General features: G+C 38.3%; 1 protein-coding gene across 17 annotated transcripts in view; it reads right to left on the bottom strand.

Moving 5' to 3' along the window:
* Window positions 1-24,212, bottom strand: part of LIMCH1 (LIM and calponin homology domains 1) — a 92,250-nt gene that overhangs the window by 66,287 nt on the left and 1,751 nt on the right. For 9 of the 17 annotated variants that reach the window (XM_011362791.2, XM_011362793.2, XM_023532224.1 and 6 more), the window contains exons 2-4: window positions 23,199-23,309; window positions 16,271-16,466; window positions 11,195-11,447 (exon numbers count right to left, since the gene is read on the bottom strand). In XM_011362791.2, coding sequence (XP_011361093.1) covers window positions 11,195-11,447; window positions 16,271-16,466; window positions 23,199-23,207 — 458 coding nt within the window. In that variant the 5' untranslated portion in view covers window positions 23,208-23,309. Of the gene's footprint in view, window positions 1-254; window positions 498-2,931; window positions 3,235-9,852; window positions 10,120-11,194; window positions 11,448-16,270; window positions 16,467-16,861; window positions 17,056-23,198; window positions 23,310-24,028; window positions 24,048-24,212 lie in introns of those variants that run through there. The other 8 variants (XM_011362787.2, XM_023532218.1, XM_011362788.2 and 5 more) reach the window with 4 other exon arrangements.

Below are 24,212 nucleotides of genomic sequence, written 5' to 3'. Positions count from 1 at the left end.
GTTTAAATTCCTTACAGTAAACATGCCTATTAAAATAACCATTCACAATAAGTTGGTTGAATTAAAGAGGTTTTCCATCCATGTGGCTTGTAACTTTTAGTATTAATAAGTTTCCACTCATGAAGAATATACTCTGTCTTTGAGGGGCATTTTTTCTGGCCATGAAAATAAAAAATGATAGAAGAATAAGCTTTTGATTCCCTCAGTTATATAACACCACTACCAGGGAAAAACCAATGGAAAACATGACACACCTCGTCTTTCCTGATACCTTCAGTCTCTCCCACGTTTCCAAGTCAGCTTCCGTTATGTTGCAGACGGTGACAAAGCTTGGAGCCTCACGGTGAGGGGCTAGGCGGCCCTGAATTCTCCGCTGCGCCAGGTCATCTTTGTAAATATCTGGCACCTTCCTGAGTCCCTCTTCCTCAGGTGCACTCTCCTGAGCCCTCATAATACAGGTCACCATTGACTTCACATCTTCTGTTTGGCCCTGGTTTCTGTCAGTTTGATTCAGACCCCCACATCATGGGAAAAATCAGGTTCAGGGAAGGGGAGCAGACAAACAGAATGTCAAGCATAGTAATCCAGAGGCTGAGGACAGAATGCAATGAGGGAAGCACCTTTCCCTTTCTCAAAAAATATGCAGTCAATTAGAGCCCTGATTACTTTTGTCTATGTTACCCTTTTGACACTGTAATGAGAAGGAGTTTTTTCCACCAGATGACAGTTTCTAATTTAGGAAGAGAAGCCAGGGCTCCCTGAAAGCCGTTAAGAATGGTAATGAGATTTTGGTTTGATGGTAACAATGCCCAATTCCCACACTATTCAGGTTACTATAATGAATTCAAGTTTTCTGATTGAATCCCTGAGCCCTCTTGGAAGGTCTTTTATTGCACCAGTAAAACGTTAGTAACAAGCTCTGCCTGATCCAAATTCTAGGATTAGTTTGGAGATAGCTGGAATGTTATTCACATACTAAAACATCTCAACCATAAACCCACAACTGCCAGAAAGTACGTTTAAGTCAATCCCGAACAGAAAGTTTCGATGTTCAAATTCAGTCTCTACTTCCTGATAGCATTAGGTGGAATCGGCTAGTGTAAACTTGAAGAACAAACAGAGTATATCCTCTTTTCCTGGATCCACAGAGTCAATGCCCATTTGTTTCTTGTGTTAATAACTATTTACCTTTATCGATGTTAAAACTGATATTTTCAATTGTTCTACTAAGCAGTGAATGTTAGATAGCTAATGTTGACAATGTTGTAATTTAAACCAAAGCTGTGGCATCTATATGTATAAACATTCTATCACATTAAATGTCAATTTCTAATTAAATATTCTCCTTGAGATACAAAGTCTCAAAAATATACATAAATAGGGCTGTTTTTTTTCCAAAATACATCATCCAAGCCAGAAAACCAAGAGGTATTCTTTTGTTACCTAGATGACTTTGTGTATTTGCAGAGCCTATGCAAATAAAAAAGCTGCAGAATTTTCTTTTAGTTTGGGGAAAGGGATCAAGGAAGGGCATAGCAACGGGACACTAGGGAGCCGTCTTTTTTTTCCCATCAGTTTTCTGATGTTCTCTAGAGAGATCATGGGCTGTCCCAGACCCAGAACTGTGTCTCCAAACAGAGTCAGGTGACAATGACAAATGAAGCTGGAAATATCAGAAATTAAAATTGCATGCAGGAGAAATGAAAAAGGGAGATACAAAAGCTACTCCTTCTCCTAACTCAAGTTGCTGATCTCCATCAATATGTCTTGATGCTAGCCAGTTATCCAGAAGTCTTTGTTTCACTTACAACAACTGATCCCTCCCACAAGGGCCTCTTAGAATGGTTTGTTACAAGGCATGCCAATAAGCACCACAAAGACCGAGCCTCCTAAAGCTATAATGTGTCCTACAAAAACACTCGTGCCAGGACTTTTGTGCTCTAATCCCTGTTCTACATCCAGGAATATTTCGTGTGTTTTATGCCTGGTAATTCATAAAACAAAACAAAACAAAACGACAAAAACACAAACTATTCCACTGAGCTCAATGACTGCCCAAAGAACCATTTTCATTGTGTAAAACACAGCTGAGATATTTATATTCTTAGTTTAATAGTTACAAACCTCTTAAGTGATAGGTAAAAAGATGACAATTAAATAATGAAGATATAAACTCTGATTATGATATAAGAAAAAATACAAAAATGATCAACTTTGCATGATGAAATTTAGCAAGCTAACACCTTAAATGAAATCACATCCCTCTCAGGATAAAAGTCACTGGCCAAATCTCATTTTACTACAATTTCCCTTTCCCAAATTAAGAGGATGGGAGAAAAGATAGGAGAAGGAAACATTTAAAAACAATTTCCATGATAGAACAAATAGAAGTGTCTTATATGTCTGAGAAGTCTTTTTAATGAAAAATATCGATTATCTAATACCTAGGTGATCTTGATGGTGTGGGGGGAAGAAAGAGCAGGCCTCATTTTATTCCCTTCCAATATCTGCAAGCAGTGGGTAAGAGAAGAACTTATAGCTAAGGAATATCTATGTTTTCTGCCTCTTATGAATGGACTGGAGCAGCCTTGAGCGGTGGCTATTCCTTGATAGGCAATGGCACATATTTGTGCCAATAATGCCAATCTATGACACCAGCATCCATTTGTAGTGAAGTGCCCAAATATGGCATATCAAAGTTTATTTGGGAAATTCAGCCCTATTTTAGACATGGCCTTTCTACTCTCTGCCAAAGTATTCGAGGAGATTGGTTATCTGGAGTTCCACTTCAAAATAAACCACAATTCCCAATTAAATGTATTGGGGCAGGAAAGAGAAGAATAAGGTGGGGGATATGAGACAAATCACCTTCACTTAATTATGTCCCCTCTCTCTTTTGTGCGCACACACACAAACACACAGAGTGCACACCTTTTATATTCTAGGCTTTTCTTTTCTGAGATTTTCTTTGAGAGTTGTTTGCTGCTATCTGATTTCTCTGCTTCTTTTTTTCGGTAAGGCCCATAGAGGAGTTGACTCAGTGGCACCACTGGCTTGGTCTGGTTCATCCTTGTTCTCCTTGCAGCAAAGTCATCTTTTTCAAGATCAGGCAGTCGACATGCAACTTCATCTTCTGACTCTGAATCTTTGCTATGTTGGTAGGTCAGGAAAGGGTTTTCTTTGCGAAGGATAATATCGCAAACGGCTTCTTTCTCATCACTTAATTGCTTTTGACTGACAGAGCAAAGTTAAATGGAACTCCACATGTGATCAGATCAAAAAAATTTTTTTAAATCCCCATCTCCAGATGGCAACAATGTTGTTAGTAAAAGGCCTTCTCGATATCATTAGTTCAGATGACATCTGTTTATTATTTTAGTCCAGAGTTGCAGCATAGTTAGGGTGGGTTTTAAAACCTTGAATTTAGCCAGCTACTAGCAATACTAAGAATTCATTTAATTTACAGGGCTTCATCAGTGTCAGAAAGGCAGGATCCTAAATGGCTCTGAAAGTGACAATCCAAATTCTTTTCATTAAATTTGGAAGAGAAGAAAGCTTTTTGTTGTTCTTTTTTCTTTCTTTGGCACATAGTAATGTACCCAATAGGTACTCAATTGGTTTTTGACTGACAGGGCAAAGATTTGAGCCACCAAGACTCTATCTGGTGGAAGGCTAATGAATGCAGCTATGTGACAGCACATCTGGAATGTGCACCAGACTGCAAAATGTAAGGAAGACCTTTCTGTAGAGCTGAGATGACCTGAAATATCTGGAAGTGCTTATGACTATTCAGAGTGGACCCAAGATGTAGCAGATGATCCTGCCCTGCACCTTCCTTCCATCTTCTACTCTCTTGCCTCTCCACCTTCCACCTCTTCTTCTCTGTCATATGCTAGATATCAAGTAAATTGTGGTAAGACATTCCGGCACAATGGCTTAAAGATAATTACTTGGGGCTATTTTCATTTTCAAAGAGCTCTTGAAGTCCTCAAACTTTAAGATCCTAGAGGAATGCAGTTTAATGGTAAAATACCAGGGCTTTTTCACTTTGTTTTGTTTTTTGTTTTTGTTGGTAATGGGTGGGGTGGGAACACAGTTGATTGCGTCTATCTGGTATTCATACAGACTCCTCTTCCCTTCCTCATAAGAACAGGCTTGATTCTAAGTAATTATAAAATATTAAAACTTTCAAAAAATCTTTTATCTTCTCAGTTCATAAAGTCGGTAAGTAAATAAAATACCTTGACTTCTAAAGAAACTTCACCTACTTTGTATCCAATTTCTGAGTGAGGATTCAGAGTAAATTCTTCATCCTCAAAGGACAATTCATCTCAGAAATAAAGACAATTCATCTCAGGAATTAGCCTGGCTAACAGTAAAATGAGTAAGGACTCTCCGTTCTCTGGTCACCCAGGTGGTCCACTGTCTACTGTTCTGCCCACACTGCTCCAGAGGAGTCATCACCTTAACACCATAGCAGGCCCTGACCCTGTCTGACTTTTGGAATATCAAATCATCATTAGTTCATGCCCAGAAAACTCCTCACTGCTGACCACTGTTCTCAATAAAATTTTAAAACACATTATTTGGAGGTGGTTGGTGGTACTTTGCTCCCTGAATAAATTTATTTCTTAAAATATGAAATTTTTAAGAAATGACTTTTGTGTTGCACATCTGACTCTCAATGTCCTACCTGGCAACTCCCGGACTGTGCTTATGCTCCTCTCTGCCTCCTTAGCCAATGTGTCCAGCAAGTATCAACTGGACAGGAATGGTCAGGGGGAAATGATAGGCCAATGAATTAATCTCCTCAAAAAGCACACTGATGCAGATAAAGAAGGTGGCTAATAGTTACTGATGCATACTATGTGCTAGAATTTTTTCTGTGTTAATTCATCAAACTCTAATACTAACCCTGCAATGTTAATGGTATTAGCACCTTCATTTTACAGAGTGGAAACTCAGATTAAGAAATTTCTTAGGTTAAGAAATTTGCCCCAGGTCAAAGCGCCAGTGCTTAAGATAAAATTTAAACCCAGCAGTCTGGCTCCAGAGGTCCTGTTCTTAACCACTGCGCTATTCATTAAACAAAAGACCAGGTCAAGAACCATATTGAAAGCAGAGAATCATACAAAAAATAAGGCATTATCATTACTATAGAAGTAGAAGAAAGAGAAGTATTTTGGTTACTAAATAAAAGGATCCTGTGAGTTGTACTTAGAATGGAGCTGAGATTTGCATTGCTGGTTACAGAGAGCAATGTTCTGCCAGGATTAACAACAGCAGAATGCTAACTAGACATATCTTACAATGCTTGCACAGCACTTTACAGTATACAAAGCCCTTTCACACTCATTATCTCATCTCAGCTGTTCCAACTCCAATTCCACTATGGGAGTAGACCCCTAGTTTGAATCCCTTAATTCCAAGAGTGGCATTCTTTCTATTTTATGACCAGGGGTCCTGGGTTTCAATCTCCCCTAACTCAGGCAGCATTCTGTGAAATAAAACGTGTGCATTTATGCAAATGCCCATGCCAATTTGTGATGCCAATTTGAGCAGAGAGAATCTGGTGCCTTATGTGTCAAGTGATCTCAATTTAGATATGTGGACTTTAAAAAGGCGGGGGTGGGGTGAAGAAAACTTTCCGTATCATTGGCCACTTAAAGCCACTCTCTGCTCACTTGAAAAACCGGTCACAATGACTGATTTTCTGCTAACTGTTTGAATCCTATAAATTCAGAGCTTCAAGGCAGACTCAGAGAAAGAAAAAAAAAAAAAACAAATTCTGAGCTGGCATTGTTGGCCATAAAGTAATAAATCACACATATAACGCAGATATGCAGGATTGTGCTCACAGGTGTCTAGTTACCAAAGTATTTAAATGATTTTTTTATAAGATGCTTTTCTTTTTTCCTTGAAGGACCCTAGGAGCAGTCTATTATGAAGCTTCAATACAATCTACTTTATTTTTCAATAATTACATCTCTCTGAGCAGTTAGTGCCTTCCAGATATAGTAACTTTCATGACAACCCTGCAAGATAGGAATTTTGATGCTCACTTTGCAGAGGTGGATGTTGAGGTTTCTGATTTTAGTCATCTGAACTTAAGTAAATTAAATAAATTTAAGGGGGCAGACCCAGGCTCTCTCGCTTGATATTCATGGGGTGGTTTGGCACTTTTATTTTTTCCAAGTCATTCATAAATGAGTTGCTTTGAGAAGAAGGGGTTGCTCTCTGAGCACAGCTTGATGCTTCACTTAGAAGGAATCAGTCCAATGCGAAACGAGAAATGCCAGGCCCTGCCTCCAACCTGGCAACCCTGTCCAGCCTCATCTAAAACATGTAAGGCTATCTTTGTAGCAGAGATTATTGGCGCAAAGCAGGTGAGGGGGAAGAAAAAAACTCCTGTCTCAATGTTTCTAAGGCTTATATATTTCAAAGTGAATGAGATAACTAAGGAAGAGCTGGCATTTTCTTTCGCCCCCTTTTACTTGGCAACACACAAGCAACCAGCTCAGATTGGCAGTCAGTTTGTTCTATTGAAAGAAACTGGGCTCTCCAGAAAAGCCTGTTAGGCCTCCTGGGAATGTCATGGGCAACACCAGAAACATCCTTGTTTCACTCAGTGTCCAAACAGGGCAGCTACATCCAGAATCACAAAAGTTCGTGCAAGTTATCTGTCTGCCTGGTCCCTGATCCCCAAGGATCTGTTCAGCAACAGCTAGTGACACAGGCATCTGGTAAGGAGGGATGTAGAGAAATACATGTCTGGCACTTAGCTGCATCTGCTCTTCCTCTAAAAATTTCTAAAATGTCTATTGTTCCTCAGAGGTATTTTTCCCCACTCTGTAATTAATTACTATGTGGCTGAGAAGATCCACAGACTAGCAGAAAATACTGAGTACTGAAACATATGAAAACAATTAGAAAAGAAGTACAATCATGTGAAACCTATAATTCAGTTTTAAAAAAAAGTTTACTTCTCCAATGGGAAACAACAATTCAGAGAAACTCAGTATTCTACAGTATTTTAATTCAGGGGAAGTGAATTTTGATTCTTATTTTATCCTCTTAAAAACAGAAATCTTGGCTTCTTTGGCAGAGTCTCATATTTGAGGTATTTGAGATAACTTAATCACAAACTAAAATAGAACAAAAAGTAGGTTCTATGCTTTTTACTTCGATGGCAACTCTAATAAATATTAAACTCCACACATTTATTAAGAAGTCCTAGTTTCTGTCCCTTGATGCTAAGATACCTCCTAATATATTGTTTGGCAGGAAGCTTGGGACGTCTAGGCTTCTAAATTCGTGTGAAAATAAAACAACATGCACCTTTGCTCCTTTTTTATATATTGCATTAAAAATAATACAAGGAGGTGTTTGATAATACTTGGGAAAGAATGACATCAACAACAAAAACAGTCTAAAAAGTAAAGCCTTGTTCTTCATCTACAAGCCTCCTTCCCTCACCCATGCCTCCACACTCTCACCCATCTCTGCAAACACACACTTTCCCAGCTAAGAAATGGGAGAGAAAAGTTTTTTGGACATCTTATTGGGTCCAAAGATGTGGTGGCTAGAATTCATCTGGATGGCAAAGACAGGAGACCGAGGTCACAATGTTTGAAGAGACATCAGCATATTTAAATATTTTATATTTTTATTTTTTAGACACTAAGAACCTTTTTATTCTTCATGATATTCTTTTCATTCCAGTTAAGCTACTTTCTGCCACATTAAAAGCAGGATCCCAAATGTGGATAAACTTAGAATGACTCTCAACTCTGTTATGGGCTGCAAAAAGTAAGTGACAAAGACACAAACATGCCAGGCTTGCGGCACAGTCTGTAAAAAACCTTGATGAGAGAGCTAGCAGCTGAAAAATTTGTTTAACAAATGAATTCTGGGTGTTTGGAACATCTGTGTCATACTACTATTGGGGACATTCTCTGGGAATATGCATAATTTTCCTGAACCCAATTTTAAATGTGAAGTCAGAAGATCCAGGGAGTGATGACATTATCTGACCTGAAAATTTCTGTGTAATAGAGCTAAGTTAAACAAAATACGTAAAAATTAAGCCAGATAACAAGAAACATGGACAGAAGCAAAAATTACCACATAAATATAATATTCATCAATCAGAATTACATTTGTAAACTAACCACTATTCTAGGTTTGTATACAGAATACGAATTGTGATAAAAGGTTTCAATGTTTTATTAGAAATCTCCCAGTTACTGAAGTGGCAGAATACACTGATAAAATTTCCAGCCTTTGCTCAAACACTTGTCCCCTATATCACCAAGATTCTTGGGTGTGCTGAGTTAGCTTAATGTAGCTCCCCACTCATCTCCCCTTGCTCTTTTGTATACTCTAAAGATGATACAGAGGTTCCTCAAAAAATTAAAAAATAGAACTACCATATGATCCCATAATCCCACTTTTGGGTATTTATCCAAAAGAACCGAAATCAGGATCCAAAGAGGTATTAGCATTCCCATGTTCATTGCAACACTTTTCTGATACGAGAAGATGCTCAAATTGGAGAAAAAAATATATGTGTCTGACAAGCTTTCTGAGCCCAAATTTGAAGAATATCTGGATTTGTTTTTGTTTTTAAGATTCTACTACATTACTCTTCATCATTTTAGAAACCGGGAGAGATCCTTTTAACACAAGTATGACTCTATGTTGGAGTTTTCTGGAAGCATATACATGTTTAGGATAGACATACTTATCTGGGGTATACCACAGACAGAAAAGAAGTATATCCTTGGTTTTAAAAATCAATACAAAGCTACTCTAAGATTAAATCCAAAGAAGTCAATGCTGGAACTTTCAGTTAAGACCTAGACCACAGCAGTAAGTGGATAGGGAATTGTACAGAGATATGGAAAATGTTCCATTAAATATGTGGAAGGCCGAAGAGGTTCTGTGGTCAGAACATCTAAAACTGGCCAGCAGGTCAGCAATAACCAGCTCTGAGACCGGCAAGTCACTTACTATCACTGATCCTCAGTTTACTCTTCTTGAAAACTGGTATGTCACCTATCTCTGAGGATTAAATGGAATAGCAAGTGGCAAAGGAATTTCAATTGTCAAATTGTTATCGATTTTAATTTGTCAAATAAATTTTGGTTTCACTATTTGTTATGATCTTTGTGGTTACTATGTGAGAAACATTAAACAGCTCAAAACACTAAATAAAACTGTAGACCTACAGTTTTCTGTGACCATCTCACATGTAATATGAAGCCATAAGGACCTATACTAGTGCCTTTGTTACAATTAAGAGAAATAATTACTCCATTCTTTGTTTTTGAATCAACATGCTTTAGAAAAAGGAATCGAATAAACCCAGTCTTTCTTACTATTCCCTTGGGACAAAGGAAGTAAGTGGATTTTTGTAAGCCAGCCACTCTCTAAAGTGAGTACTCCTCATTTCAAAGGAACTATTTTCCAGTGATGTATAAAGTAAGATAAGAGCCATTTAGGAGTAGAGTAAAAATTAACAGTCCATAACCATTGAAAACTAAAATGTTATTGCCAGGTAAATTCTACAGCCCACAGATGACTGACCAGGATACTTGACAAGGACAAGGTCTAATCAAGCAGCAAGAAACTCACTCTTCACCTCCATTTAAAATAACCAACTACTTAAGCAACGACATGCCCCAGGACAGAGACTATTAGCTATTTCTACTTGCTCCAAGTAGGGAATAGTGATGCAACGGAAAAGCAGGAAGTGGGAAAACAAGATGTAAACTCCAACACTCCAGACAGATTCCAAACCCCAGGCATGCACGAAGCCAGCCAGGTCAGCCCTCAGCCTGCTGAGCTGACCTGGCAAAGCGCTGTGCTGCTGGCATGACCTTGATTCCAGCTTGCTCTAGCCTCCTGCGCTTCTGGATTTCAGCAGCGTCTTTTTCTTCGAACTTGGGCACTTGTGCCACCACAGCGCCCTCTGGAGGAGGCTGTTCCTTACCACTGCAGATGGGTAATTCCAACCCACCATCAGAAGGCTTCCCACCAGGATCCATTTGGCCGACTGGGTCATCTTCACAAGGAGACCCCACTTCACTTCCCTCTTCCTCTATTGTTTCAGGATTGCTAGTGAGTTGAACAATATGGTTTACCAAACTAACAGACTAGGCTGGGGAGCAGACCACATGCTATCTCCTAGTCATTCTGATATTACTTTCTACTTAAAAAAAAAAAAAAAAAAGTCATAGCATGCAATATAATCCTGCTAATGAGAAGAAAATTAAATGTAATCATTTGTTAATTAATACAATGCATCATAATCTCAACACTGATTAAGAGCTATTTCAAATTGATATTGAAAGGCAAAAACCTTTTCTGCTGGAAAGGTAAAATTCATGTTTCGTTCAATAATTAAAACTTTTAATAAAACTCTTGTTCAATGGACAGTCATAGATAATAAAGGTAGACTATTAGAAATAACCATGCAATGATCAGGGTGGTTTTGCTGAAAGTATTAGACTGCACTGTAAGTTTCTTTTATTGGACAATAAGGTTCTTGAAGGCAGGGACTCTATCTTATTTACTAATGGGTGCCCAATGTCTAAAAGACAGCTCCTAGCCTGTAGTAGATGCTCAATAAATTATCACTGCATGAATAAATACAAAAACATAATCAGAGATTAGAGAAAACACTGATTGTTTCTTTAAAGAGATTAGTAGTCCAGCGCATCTTGCATTTATTAAGAGTTTCTACACGTGTTTCTGAAGCATGGCCCATGCATCCCTTACATACTTGAGCTTGTATCCAGATAAGTATGCATCTCAATAAAAAAAAAGTATTTTCGCATAAAGATAAATCTTTCTGCACCTAAGATAAGAGAAGTGGAGTCAGGCAGTCTCCACAGAAGAACATGGATGACAGATGTGTCCTCGATGTTCTGCCAATAGTACCTGTTTCAAAAATCTGCTCATTAGACAAGTATTTGTTGAATACCTACTATGTGCCAGGCACTGTTCTAGGTGACTTCGTGATGCTTAAATTCTATAATATCTCTCCAAAGGTCTATTCTGCCACCTCCATTTGTAATCTTGCATCCAAGTTCTGAAAGAAGTATTTGAGCTCATTTGTGTCCAGAAGCTATAGGTCTCCTATACCACCCATGTTCAAACCAGGATGGGAGTAGCATAGTTCAAGACTTACCTAAAGGGCCTCTCCCCACCCAGGGGGGAGGTGGCAGTGCTCCAGCTCTTTCGATATTCTTCTCGCTCTACTTTCTTCTTTCTCAGAGGAGCAGGGACATAAGCTGTCTGATTGCTTTTGTTGGGGAGGTACTGGTTAAAAGGCACTGCTGATTTCGGCTCACCATGGGAAGTCCGCCTGGCAGACATGTCATCTTTCTTCACATCTGGCAGCTTCCGATGTGGCAAGTCAGATTCAGAGTCACTTCCTCTCCCTAGGGAAGAGAGGATGGGTGCTGAGAATCCTGTTAGGCTAGCAGGAAAGTTCCCAATGGCAAGTATACAGTGTTAGGGATGTGGTCAAATCTATGGGTTCTGGGGATTCTTCAAATTCTTCGCTTAACGAATCTAAACTATCACTTTAAATTAGTCTACTCTGTAAAAAGCTCTCAACTCTAATCAGAAAAAAAAGTCAAATAAAAAAAAATAGAGGTAAGCCTAACTGTATCTGAGAATTAAAATTAGCGATATATTTTCAATAGTACTATATGCCTACTCAGATTCTGCACCTCTCAAAAGAAAAAAAAAAGTAGCCAATGGAGTTTTTACTGAGCACCTATTGTTCAATGTCTTACACTGTGCTAGATATTCTGACAAATAAAAATTATAAAGGATTTTATCTTTGAGGTACCTTTAACCAACCCATGAAACACCTGGAGAATATTAGTTATAACTAAGAAGCACAAACATGTAGGAACTATAGGAATTCAGAAAAGTGGCTGATTTGGATTATAATTAAGGGTTTGCCTTCCGGGAAATGGTTTGAGCTATAATAAATGCATATTCCTCTATATCAGAGCCCTTCCTGGTACCCACTGCTGAAAGCAATCTTTTTTCCTGTGAACCTTATGGCCCGATGACCTATTCTTTTCTTTTGGCATGTTTTACTTTCGATCTCGTATTTTGAGAACAAGGGCTGTACGTCATCCACAGGACTTATCACAGTGTCTTTTGCACACAGTGGGCATCCTCAAATTGTTTGATGAATAAATGTATTGGTTTGGTTTACAGAGTGTTTTAGATAATGCAACAGAATTCAATGTTGCCAACATCAGTCTTGAGAAAGCCCCAATAATTAATTATATTGTATCCTTGTTTCCTAAGTCTCATATCACTAAATTTCTAAGATCTATAGAGTCAAGCCGTCATTAAAACAAACTACTCTTTATAGGTAACCCCCATTTTAATACCGGTTTGAAACTCTTAAGCAATGAGAGTATTATGAGGCAATTCAACTCCTAATAGAAAATTGCCTATTTACAGTTGCGAAAAGAGTCTTAAACTGAGTCAAGATGAGAGATGTGGCGGCCTAACAGAGTGAGTTGTGCATGTATAGAGTGTTAAGTCAGGTCCACTTCATGCTGAGTTCTGCTGCTCAGTAGCTATGAGACTCTGCATTTGTTACTTCATCACTTTAAGCCTCAGTTTTCCAATCTGTTGAGTGAAGATAATAAAAACATCTACTTCATAGGACTGTTGGGAGGATCAGATACATGGAAAACTGTTGGTACAGTACTCAGCCCACAGTAAGTGCTTAATAAATGGTGACTACTCTTTATGTCATAATAGTTCTGGATTTGTCAGTAAAGAGCTTTGGGATTCTAGGCTTATCTCTAACACACTTGACTGTCTTTTTCTATAAAATAGGAAAGAAATGATTTGCCCTGGAGATGAAATGATTTAGTAGCCTTAAAAGACTGCAAAAGTTAAAAGCATTGACCATAAACAAGTTGTTCATTGTTGAAGATAAAATATTCAGTTTATGAATTATTCATGCCACTTGCTTTCAGTCTTCCTCTGAAGATTTGACCATTTCATTACTTGTTAGTTTTTAATTTGTAACTTAGCTTCCTTTGTATCCCAAGTCTTTTATCAAGTATTGTATATCTGTCTCAGTGTCATAATAAAATGTCTAGAGCTCCGTGGATTGCTTTATAAACAGACACTAATACTACCTTACCTTGCCAAACTCTTAGATTTGTTTCCCTATTCAATATTATCCCCATTCTAAAGAAGGGGAAACAGAGACTCAGAGAGGCCAAGAGAGCCCTTCCTCCATGGCTAGTTAGGCACAGTTAGGGATTCTAATTTCTGTTCTTCAGACTCCCAGCCCAGAGTTCTTTCCTCTGGGGCACAGTCTTCTTGGAGAAATGTCCAAATGCTTAAAGTATCTGAACTAGGGAAAGCACTGCATTTTGTTGAATAAATGAATGAAAGACAATGATTCTTCAGTCAACTACGAAGGTTTAATAATGGATTAGAATTGTCTCAATTCTAAAATCCTATAATCTATGAACATTATTTCTGTACAATATCTAAAATAAATACATTATCTACAATATACGGAATGAAAGTCAAAACAGGTTGTTTAACACATAAAGATATCACCCTTTTTATTTATTTAAAAAAGTTTTAAAAACTTTATCAAAGTTCTATCCTTCCTTTCCACAGGGCTCCATTTCTTTCCCTTGCAGCGAATAGGGGTCTTTCTTTGTTTTACACATCTTTTCCATACACACCCAAACCCTCTGCTTTTTAATATTCCTCTAGTACTTTAACTTCTCTCATTCCTTATTTCTCTCCCTGAACTCATCTTTTATACAAAAGATAAGAGTATTCATTTAACAAAATACAATATATTTATAAAATATGTTCTTAATTTTAAAAGTACCTAAGTGGAAGTTTTTGTATTTCCTCTTCGATGAAATGAAGGCCTCAGAAGGAACGATGATGAAGGTAAGGGAGAAACTGACACCTAGCTAAGCCACACAGATTGGCTGTTTCGATGCTAGGGACCCACAGCATCCCTTCCAGGTAGCTCTGTGTCCAACCCACAGAACATGACACCTCTAATGAGTGTGGCTCTTGACTGTTCCTATTGAATGGGTGAGTGGGCCTCAATAACAATAAAACAGAGGCTCTTCAAATTGACCCAATATAGTGTTGGAGGATTTTATGGTTAAGACATTCTCTAATTGATTTTGAGTCCTAGGAAATAAATTTTCAAGACTCAAATAGAAAATTCTTCTAAATTTGAAAGTGTTTATTAGGACTAGCAATATTCTTGATTAGCATCATTTAAAAATATACCATAAATTTTAAGGAAATACAACATCTATTTGAATAAAATTATACTAAATTTTTTTAGGCAGATAAAAAACGTGTTGATTTTCTTTAAAACCCTCATTAAGTCTTGATTAGTTTACAAGAACATAAGCCTGAAGGTATCAGGCTGATTGGTGAAGTTTGTGTGTAAAATGTTTTTCATGGATGCTATTTTGTGAAGCTCAATTTCATGTTATTCTTTAGATGGAAAAAAACATTTATAAAATGTTTTTAAGACTCTAGCTTATCAATCTTAATTGCTGCAAACAAAATCATGCCTCTGCACAACTACAATATTAGTAACCAACATCTCAAATCCCTTCGAGATGCAGCTCATTACAAACTCTGAACCCCTGGAAGCTGGCGACAGACTAAATAAAGGATTTATGTTACCAGTTATAAAAAACCAAGATGAGAAAAATCACAATTTTTAAAATAACAATCAGAATAATACGGATAAAATAGTTTACAGGTTTGTTAAAGTAAATCTACCTTCTAGTTAGGTTAAAGCTCAATTAGATCATGCTCTTGGTATTATAACTTCTAAAACTGTGGGTGGTACTAAAAGGGCATATAAAATTTTAGAAATGTTTTTCAAGCCACTCACAATGCACCATGGAATTCTTTAGGAGTCAGACTATGTGGCCCTGAGGCTAATCTATTTGTTGGAAAGTTTAAGTGCTAAACAAAAGCAGTAGTTCAGACGTTCTAGAATTTAAAAAAATCTATTAGGCAAATAAAGCAGTGTAGATAAATTAACCTTAAAAATATAAGTTTTGGACTCATAGTTCTTGAGGCTAACATTGTTACACCACTTATTGACAGTGATTTTTGTCATTTACCAATGTTAGGAGGAAAACTTAACCTCCTTAAGGTTCATCTGTAAAATATGAATAAGGAGCATCACACAGCCCTGTGAGAGGACTAAGTGAGACACTATGTGAGTAGCTCATACTCTGTGCCGAGGACTAAATGAGATACTAGGAGTCGAGTAATTAGCTCAGGACCTGGACATGTAAAGTATCCACATATTTAGTAACATAGAATTTTATAGCTGAGAAGAATCTTTTGGCTATATAAGATAATATTTATCTCGGAGAGTAGGCTTAAGTCTCTAGACTTAATGTTAGCATCAAGAGATACATTTAAAAGAATACAAACAAAAAATTCCCCACCAGCATTAGTGTCTTTCTGCAAGTTTATACATGCAGAACCAGGCCATCTTCCCTTCCTAAAAGTAGAAAGGTACAAGATACCAAGGTAAACAGCTTCTGGAGAATATGCATTAAATTTATATCAGGTTGCATGTCCATATATTTTTGTAAAGAAAAATGATCATTCCTTACAGGTGATATAAAATCCATGGGATTTAAATCAAATCCAGCCTCAGAACAGGCAATCTGGGTTGTGTACTACACATTAACAGCCACCCACATCATGATCAGGTATCACATGAGTCAAACAGATTGCCAAAACCGTGCCAATTAAGTTTCGCAAACCTAGGCTTCAGAATTTTCCTACTTAGGTGTCGTGTGTCGTGTGTTTCCAGTTTGCTGGAAGTTGATCCATTTTCACTTACATAGTGTGGTACTCACTTAAACATTTCCCTTCCTCAGACCGGAGTACATAAAACTTCGGCACGCTTTATGAGCTAACAGTCTGCACAGCGTCTTGACTCACTGAGACCAAGGAAGGAATGATGTCACACATTTTCCAACAAAAGATATGCTTACTGAGGCAATGTTCAAACAAACTGTTGGCAAAGCCAACCAAAATTCTAAGGACAATGAAAAACAACATTAGAAGACTTTTCTTCTACCAGTTTAGAGTTATTAGGTTCCGCCTTCCCAGGGCCAATCCCTCCAGCGGTCACAAGGCAGCCCTTGTTAACGTTTAATTCCGAGATGTGCAGTTTACTAAGGTTCCAACCTACCATCGCTGCTTCCCCTGAGCACTACATCTGGCGAAGGTGTCTGCCGGGAACGGGAGCCAAAGGAATCCAGGCTGTCGAAGGAGTCATCTCTGCCGTGTCGAGGGGGAGAAAGAGAGTCGCTGCGCTCAGAATCCCAGCAGTCAATGTAGCCACTGTCTCGGATGCTACGTTTAGGGCTCTCAATGTCATCAGTCTCCTATCCAAAAATAAAACGAAAGGATTACAGACATTACAGCAACAGATGTTGAACCTACAATATCAGGAAAATAAGTCTCCAGTGGTCTCCAAAAAATTCCTGTATCTAGCATTAGTATGGACAGGTTATGACAACCAGCTATCGAATCAATTATCATCTATAAGCCAATATTTCATTCTTCAACCCTTCCCTGCTGCAACTTTCCCAATGAGAAAATTACACATATTTAAAAAAACAAAACAAAACAAAGAAAACAAACCAGTAACTCTTACTCGACAATGTTAAAAAAAAAAAAAAAAAGAAATCAAAGGAATTAAGAATAAAATATCATCAAGTTTGGATTTACAAGAATACAATGACAGATGAGAACAAAAACAAAAACTAAAACTTTAAACCTTGACCCGTCTTTCGGAATCCATAACTGCATATCTGTTCTGGGATGGAGCCCCTAGTTTAGCGGTGCAACTGCTCCTGTTTATGAGATCTGGCAAATGCATACAGCATTTGTTTTTGCAACAAAATCAAATCCACAAAATCCTGGAGCAGCATGCTTCCATCTCCTGCTACCTTGAAGGGAAATTCCTGCTCTGAAAGGGAGCTGTCTTTCTGAGGCAAAAAGTTAAAAAAAAAAAAAAAAAAAGCAATGAAAAATATGCAAAATGCTTTTCCTGATGCCTCAGAAGAATCCAAGCATGCTTTAGCTCTCGGCCAGCTCTTGGCGCTGGGGGAGCTGAAAGCACTTGTGGCTGACCCACATGTTCAGAGCAGTGAGAACAATGGCTGTCTTTGACAGCCCGTGATTATAAATTCTTTCCAGCGCAAGCAGCACATACTAAAACACTGAAACTCCAGCAGGAGAAAGGTCAGTCAAAGCCATCCTCACCCTCATATTATAATAAAAGCCTTGTTCCTGCCAGTGTCTTAGCATTAATTACAATAGTCCAGGCTGATGAAAACAAAAATAACTCCAGTCACTCAAAGATAAACCTCAATTTAATCTCCCCCAGACTGTCGCTTGAATTCGGGGCTGTGGATGACATTGGCAGAGGGGCATGTTCTCATCTGCAAAGACTGGAATGTCACACTGTGGATTTCCTGGGAAGCTCAGGAAAGTCCCCTTCACATTTCAATATGGAAAGAAAATAATAAATATTCTCTATGTTTAAGATTTTGGAAACTGTCTATACTGGCTAATATGCCCACTGTAGCCAATGCCTTGGTAGGAAGCACCTTTGCTGCCTGCTTCTATCAATTATAACCAGATCCTCTGCCATAATCCCCAGCAGAGACACTTTGAGGGGATGCAGTGGCTGGAATTTACAAGGCACATGCGGGTTTTGCATCAGGAGAAGGGAGTTGGAGAGAGGAGATGGGCAAGGTTGAGAGGAGCACCCTGTGATCTCCACACTGAGGACTCGATTAGTGTCTCTGAAGAACAGGCTATCAAGTGGCCTGGGTGAGTACAGCCAACATGACTCTCAGGAGGAAGGCAGAAATTCCAGTTATGGAAATTAAGATAATTTACTTGTAGGTCAGAAGTTAAACAGGACTTGAACAAAAGCCACGCCTGACTAGCTAGAAATGGAAAAACTCATGACTAACAGAAAAGTATAGATCTAAACTGGATATGGTTTCATATTTAATTTCTTTGGAAAGGCAAGTAATTATCTTGGATTATTTATCCACTGAGAATAGGCCAAATGCTTAAAAATAAAGGTCACTTTTATTGAATACTTACTATTATGTCCGAGACTATGCTTGATGCTCTTTATACATTATATTATTTAATCCTCACACACCCTAACTCCAATGATGTAATTAGTATTGTCCTTATTTTACAGAAAAAAAAAAAATAAGACTCAGAGAGGATAAGTAACCTAAGTAAGCAGCAAAGCTGTGATTCCAACACAGGCCTCTGTCTCCAAATCCATATGTAAAACCTAACGTTTATTAGCTTTGGTGTATTTACAACTGCCGTCACCGGCATCATCGCCTCTTTCGATTGCTGGCCACTGCCTCTTAACTTGGTGGATGATGCTAACTTACATAATGTCCCTTTGCTAAATGCTCTTTATGCCTAGAATACCAAACTATAAATATTGGAAAAGAGAGGTAGTTTAGAGTAGGTTAAGAGCATGTATTGGAAGTTGGACTGACTGGGTTTAAATCCTGGCTCCACCCCTTGTCAGCTGTATGATATTAGCTAAGTTATTTTACCTTACCCAATCTCAGTTTTTTTTCATCTGTAAAATAGAGCTAATAATTACATCTATTTCACAAGATTGCCGGGAGAGTTAAGTGTTACTACATGGGAAGCTTTCAGAAAAATGCCTGACCTATATAGCAAGCGCTCAAAAAGTGTTAGCTATGGTTATTATTACTATGTATTTATTTGGGTATGTAAATATCAATATGTAAATCATACAAAATTTATATATGTAATTAAGGACACAACCTTATATACACACTGATACTCTTCTATCCATTTCTCCATTTACATCTCATATCTAGATGCCTGGGGCCCAATTTCCTAATAGGGAGGGCAGACACTCAGAGAGTTGAGCCACTGGTCACATCGAGAAATGACACAATTTTACAAGCTGGTTGGTGCGCATTACAAAACTGGATTTTCAAGAAAATAATATCAGAAAGACTCTCCCAAAGACCCAAATGTTTTCCCCAGCCCTACTCTACAACACCATAGGAGAACAGAAAGGAAGAAAGAGAAAGTATGCTTCTTGGACTTCAGCTGCTGTCTCATAGCTAGTTATGAGAAAGAAAAACAGAAAGTCCATTCTGTTCATGACTATGTAGAAAGCCAAGAATAAACCCTGGATCAAGTGAGAGCTGGATGCTGAATGGCATGGCCAGTTTGAAAACTAAAAGCCAGGCCACCCGTGGCCATCCTTGGCCAAGCTGGTCCCTGGGAACCTTGGAGTGAAGCAGGAAGCTGCTTCAGCCAGGTATAAAGATGGATAGAGAATTGTACTGGACTCCATCAAGTCACCTAAAGTTAAAGTTTTGGAGGAAAGTAGAAGATATAAACCAACATAAAGGATAGCACCGCCTAAATTCTCCTTTACTTAGTGTCTAGTTATGTCATCTATGTTTTTCACCCAGGAACCCAGCAGCTTTCTGTCTTCTATAGCGAGCACTCCAGGGAAGGGAAAAAAGACTCAAATCTGTCTGCTGTGCTAATTGCTAGTTGTTCCAGTAAAAGTGTGTTAATGAATGGGGTGAGAACAACCAGCTCATCCATGCAACATTTCTGAATTATTTCACTCATCTGTCCTCTTCTCATTCCCTTTTGTCAGAGATAATGAGAACCAGCAAGGATTGGTGGATGACTTATGGTATCTGAGAAACTCCAGATGTCTCTGTTTTACCACTCAACATTTTCTGCTTCCTTTGTGATTTATAAGGTGGCTAAATCCTATTCTGGAGGGTTTTGGGGTTCTACTTTTCAAGCCTAATGACCCATGTCCACCTACCACACTCTGGCTAGGGAAGCTATTTGTTCCACAGATATTTACTGAGCATCTTCTATGTGCCAGGCACTGTCCTAGTGCTGGCGACACAACATTAGGCAAAAATGATAAATACCCTGTCCTCATGGGCCTTATATTCTAGTAAGGAAGATAAAATATAAACAGAAAAACAAATAAATAAATTCAAAGTTAGGTGGTAAATATCACTGAAAAGTAAGGCTGGTTAAGGGAAGAGAATTTGATGGCAGCTGCTATTTGGGCAGAGGTCTGTGCTTGTCCATCACACTCCCCGCTCTTTACTCCCTCGTTCTAGTTAACACTCCTCACCTCCTGAACTGGTAGTGGCTTAGGCCAATCATGATACCCCTTGTCCCTGGTCACAGTGGCTAGTTCAGTGATAGGACTCACACTGGGCCAGAGGACACCCCTAGGAGCTTTACAGCTGGGACAGGGGGGAGAATTCCCTTGCCTTTGTAATCCTGGGGATGCTATTGGCCATGTTCCCTGATGTGAGGGAATGTTAGCCTATTGGAGGAGAGAATGAATTCAAGGAGAGAAAGACATAAAGAGGAAGAATCTAGACTGTTGACTTTGCAATTCCAGTCTCTGAGATCTCTAGAGCCATGCTTGTCCCCATGGTTCTCCATTCAATCTCAGTGTACTCATAATAATTCCCCTTTGTTCAGTTTCAGTGTTCCCTCCTTTGGAAGACCTCCTCTGACATACCCAGGTTCAGTGAAAGGCCACTGTCACTATGTTTTCAGAGGCCTTTTTTGAATATAGCAATAACAACCTCCTATGAATATCCACTACATGCCAGACACTTATGCTAAGGGCTGTACATGTGCTACTTGTATTATGGAACTTAACTTGCACCACGGTTAATAATTTTTATGCATATTTCTCCCACTAGAAAAATGAATATAAAAATTTCTGGCCAGTCTCTTCTGTGAAAGGAAAAATGTTAATTTCAAATTTATTTCTGTCTGTATACGTGCAGAAGAAATGACTGTAGTTCTGCAATACCTGGTCTCCATTTCTTTTCCAGTGAAAATACCCACAATTTTTTGCTGAAATAAAATCTGTTTTCCCCAAGCCTTTCCTTGCAGCTAGTTATGGATATGTGACTAAGTTTATTAGGTCAATAAGATGAGAGCAGAGGTGTAGTGTGTGACTTCCCAGAAGTGTATTTAAAGGGAAGGCATAGGCTCTTCTTCTCTTCATCCCTCCTTCCTCCTGACTCAGATGTGAACATGATGGCTGAAGCTTGTGCAGCCACCTTGGACCAGCAGGTGAGAAGCCATACATTGAGGATGGTGTAGCAAAAAGATAGAAGGAGCCTGGGTCCCTGATTATCGCCAGCCCACACCAGCTCTGCACTGCTCATGTCCAGACTTCACTTATGTGACTTTGAAATAAAATTCTATCTTACTGAAGCCACTGTTAGAGTTTTCTGCATTTCTTAGCGAAACCCAATCCTAACTGATAAAACAAAATAATATATATTCTAGATAAACTAATATTTCCAGGTTTTGGATAGACCTGTGAAGTTTAGGTCAATTATTCTCTATTTTATATAGAAATATGGGACAGTTGGCCAGATTAGTTTAGTTATGCTTTGTCCAGCGATACTAATTACTTTCCCATGGCCTGTGACATTACCCACAATCATTGAAAAAGCCAACAGCTATTCATAACAGGCCATTTCAAGGCAGTTGAAATAATCAACTGTCTCAATAGAAAGGAAAGCTGAGAGAGCTGAAGAAACCAACAGCTACCCAGAAGAGCTGGACTAGTGGTAAGAAATGTCAATAACAAGAATAAATCAGATTCCAAGAGAATCCAGCAGGGGAACTGTGAGGCCTAGCTTTGAAATATATAGTTTAAAAAAGCTGACCGATCTATCATTATTCAAGTCCAAATTTAATATAAAGAAGTTTAGATTTCACAAATACAGACTAGATCTGTACAAGATTTGTACTTTCTCTAACAATAGAGTTAGGTGAAAAATTAGAGGACAAGTAAGAGTTAAGACTAAGAAACAACATGTTATATTTAATGGAGCAGTATGTTTATTTTATTTTTAAAAGAACTTAGCTTTAAAAACTTTGTTTATATGTATTATGTCCAATATGAAAGATTTGTCCATTAATAAATATGTGAGCCAGACTGGCTCAAGCAAAGGAGAAGAACTATGAGGGCTATTAGCTTTAATTTAAGGAAAGAAGAATAAATTAGTAGAAAGTTGGAACAAATTCTTACTTTCAATATTAAAAGAAAAAACGTAAAGCATGGAATGTCTCTCAATGAGGTCTATTTAATGCATTTAGTTTGCATGTTAGAGAAAAAAGGAAGAACAAAGCCTTAACTGATTTGTGCCACAACATGGGCCTTATCCAAAACCTATGGGTGCCACTCATTATAAATGAGCCTTACCTATTCACTAAGGCTGGTTGGGTAGGGCTTCCCCCTGGTAATACTGTATCCTAGTACTTTGAATTAGTTAATTTGTATGGCTGAACCTTAAAAAGGAACACACAGGCATGCGCATGTGAAACATCCCACTGTTTCCTTCACAAATTCCTACCATAGGTCAGTCTTTCCCATAATCAAGTAAACAAATAAAGCTTTAAATATTGTGGAAAATGTTTTCCAAATTTCCAGTTCATTCAAATACAATGGCTATGAAATATCTGTCTTAGAAGAGAATGTGTCTAAGTATCAGAGCCTGTCCAGGGCAGATGCCCAGACAAGAACTTGGCTGACGTTACCTCACCCACACCAAGGCCCTGACGGACAAGCAAAGTGACCTTTAGGATGAAAAAGCAGAGCAAGTCTTCATTTTTGTATAATGCTGTATTGTTTAATTCAGGCATTATACCACCTCCACCCCCACCCCACCCCCCAGGAAAATAAGCACTTAGCTCTCTGGCATACAAGGCATATACTGACAAATTGAATTTGCTCTTTTGGATTAAAGTTGGACGAGCTCAGATCTCTCATCTGAGGGTATAACTTCAGGTAAGCATGGGATGCATGAGGCAAAGATGTCCTTGGTAAGAATGTCATTGGTAAGACAAGGGGTCATTTTCTTGCATGCATGGCATCTTTGGCCTCTGCGATTCCACCACACCAGCACAGGCGAAAGATGCCATGCACCTCAAAATGATCTTAAAAACAAGCAAATGTATTGCTTTCCCACCTTGTCTAAACCTCAAGGGATAAAGAAGAAAAGCTGAGTTACCTTTCTCATCTGAGCCAGCAAGCCTTCAAATTCCTTCAAGTTCAGCGTCGTTCCACTATAGGATGTACAGCTATTTGCTGCTTTTCCCAGCCAGTAAATGGTAACTAATACCTGTGAAACAAAACCATGTACAAGAGCAGGAGAATTCTCCCTCAAAAATTACTTTTAAACTAAGGAATCAATAATGCTCTACAACAGGAAAGTAGGAAGGCGAGAATGTGCAACATTAATTTACGAAAACCACTGTCCATGAGGTATCTATTAAATGTCAAATCATTTTAATAAGAACCCAATGCTGTATCAGTCAACACAAACATGATTCAGTTGTTAAAATTAGACTCCAGTTTTAGGAAGAGTTCATTTACAAGACAGCAAGAAGGAAAAATAAATCCTCTAAAATTATTTTTGTATAATGAAATCTTCAAATATTTAAAATTAGGAAGCATAATTTTTCAGAAAGTCTGGAGTCTTTACTCAGATGAGCAATGAACAGTTTGTCAATTCCTTGTGAGAGAGGTGCTTTTAAAGGCCTACAGTTTCTATTTGGGGCACAGAGGTTCTGCTAAGACCAATGGCAAAAATCCCAGAGGAATGATAAAGGTTAGCAAGTGGTTCCCAGCACAATATCAACACAATCTATCTAATTAAAGTCAGAGGAAAAAATTGTAACAACAAATATGATCTGCAGATACCTAACTTTGGGGTACAGGTAGATAGATTCCCATTAATTTGAGATGGGAAATATTTAGCTTGGACAAGGTTACTGCCAATTAAACTATCTTGGATGTTTATGAATGTCTATGACAATTCAATGGTCTGAAGTTACAAACCTAAGTTATTTTGTTTTGTCTTCCCAAAGAAACTGTCCACGAAAGCAAATAACACTTTACACAGATGTTCCCATAAAATCCATAGAAGTTGGCTGAAGATTGAGTCCTTAACACTGAATCATTGAGATCTGAAGCCTATGGAAAAGCTAAGACAATTATTACTTTATTTTCACATTCAGTCTTA

This window comes from Pteropus vampyrus, unplaced genomic scaffold, assembly GCF_000151845.1.
Source record: "Pteropus vampyrus isolate Shadow unplaced genomic scaffold, Pvam_2.0 Scaffold79, whole genome shotgun sequence".
NCBI lineage: Eukaryota > Metazoa > Chordata > Mammalia > Chiroptera > Pteropodidae > Pteropus > Pteropus vampyrus.
Note: the sequence above shows the minus strand (reverse complement) of the source record. Positions and strands in the feature narration are given on the sequence as shown.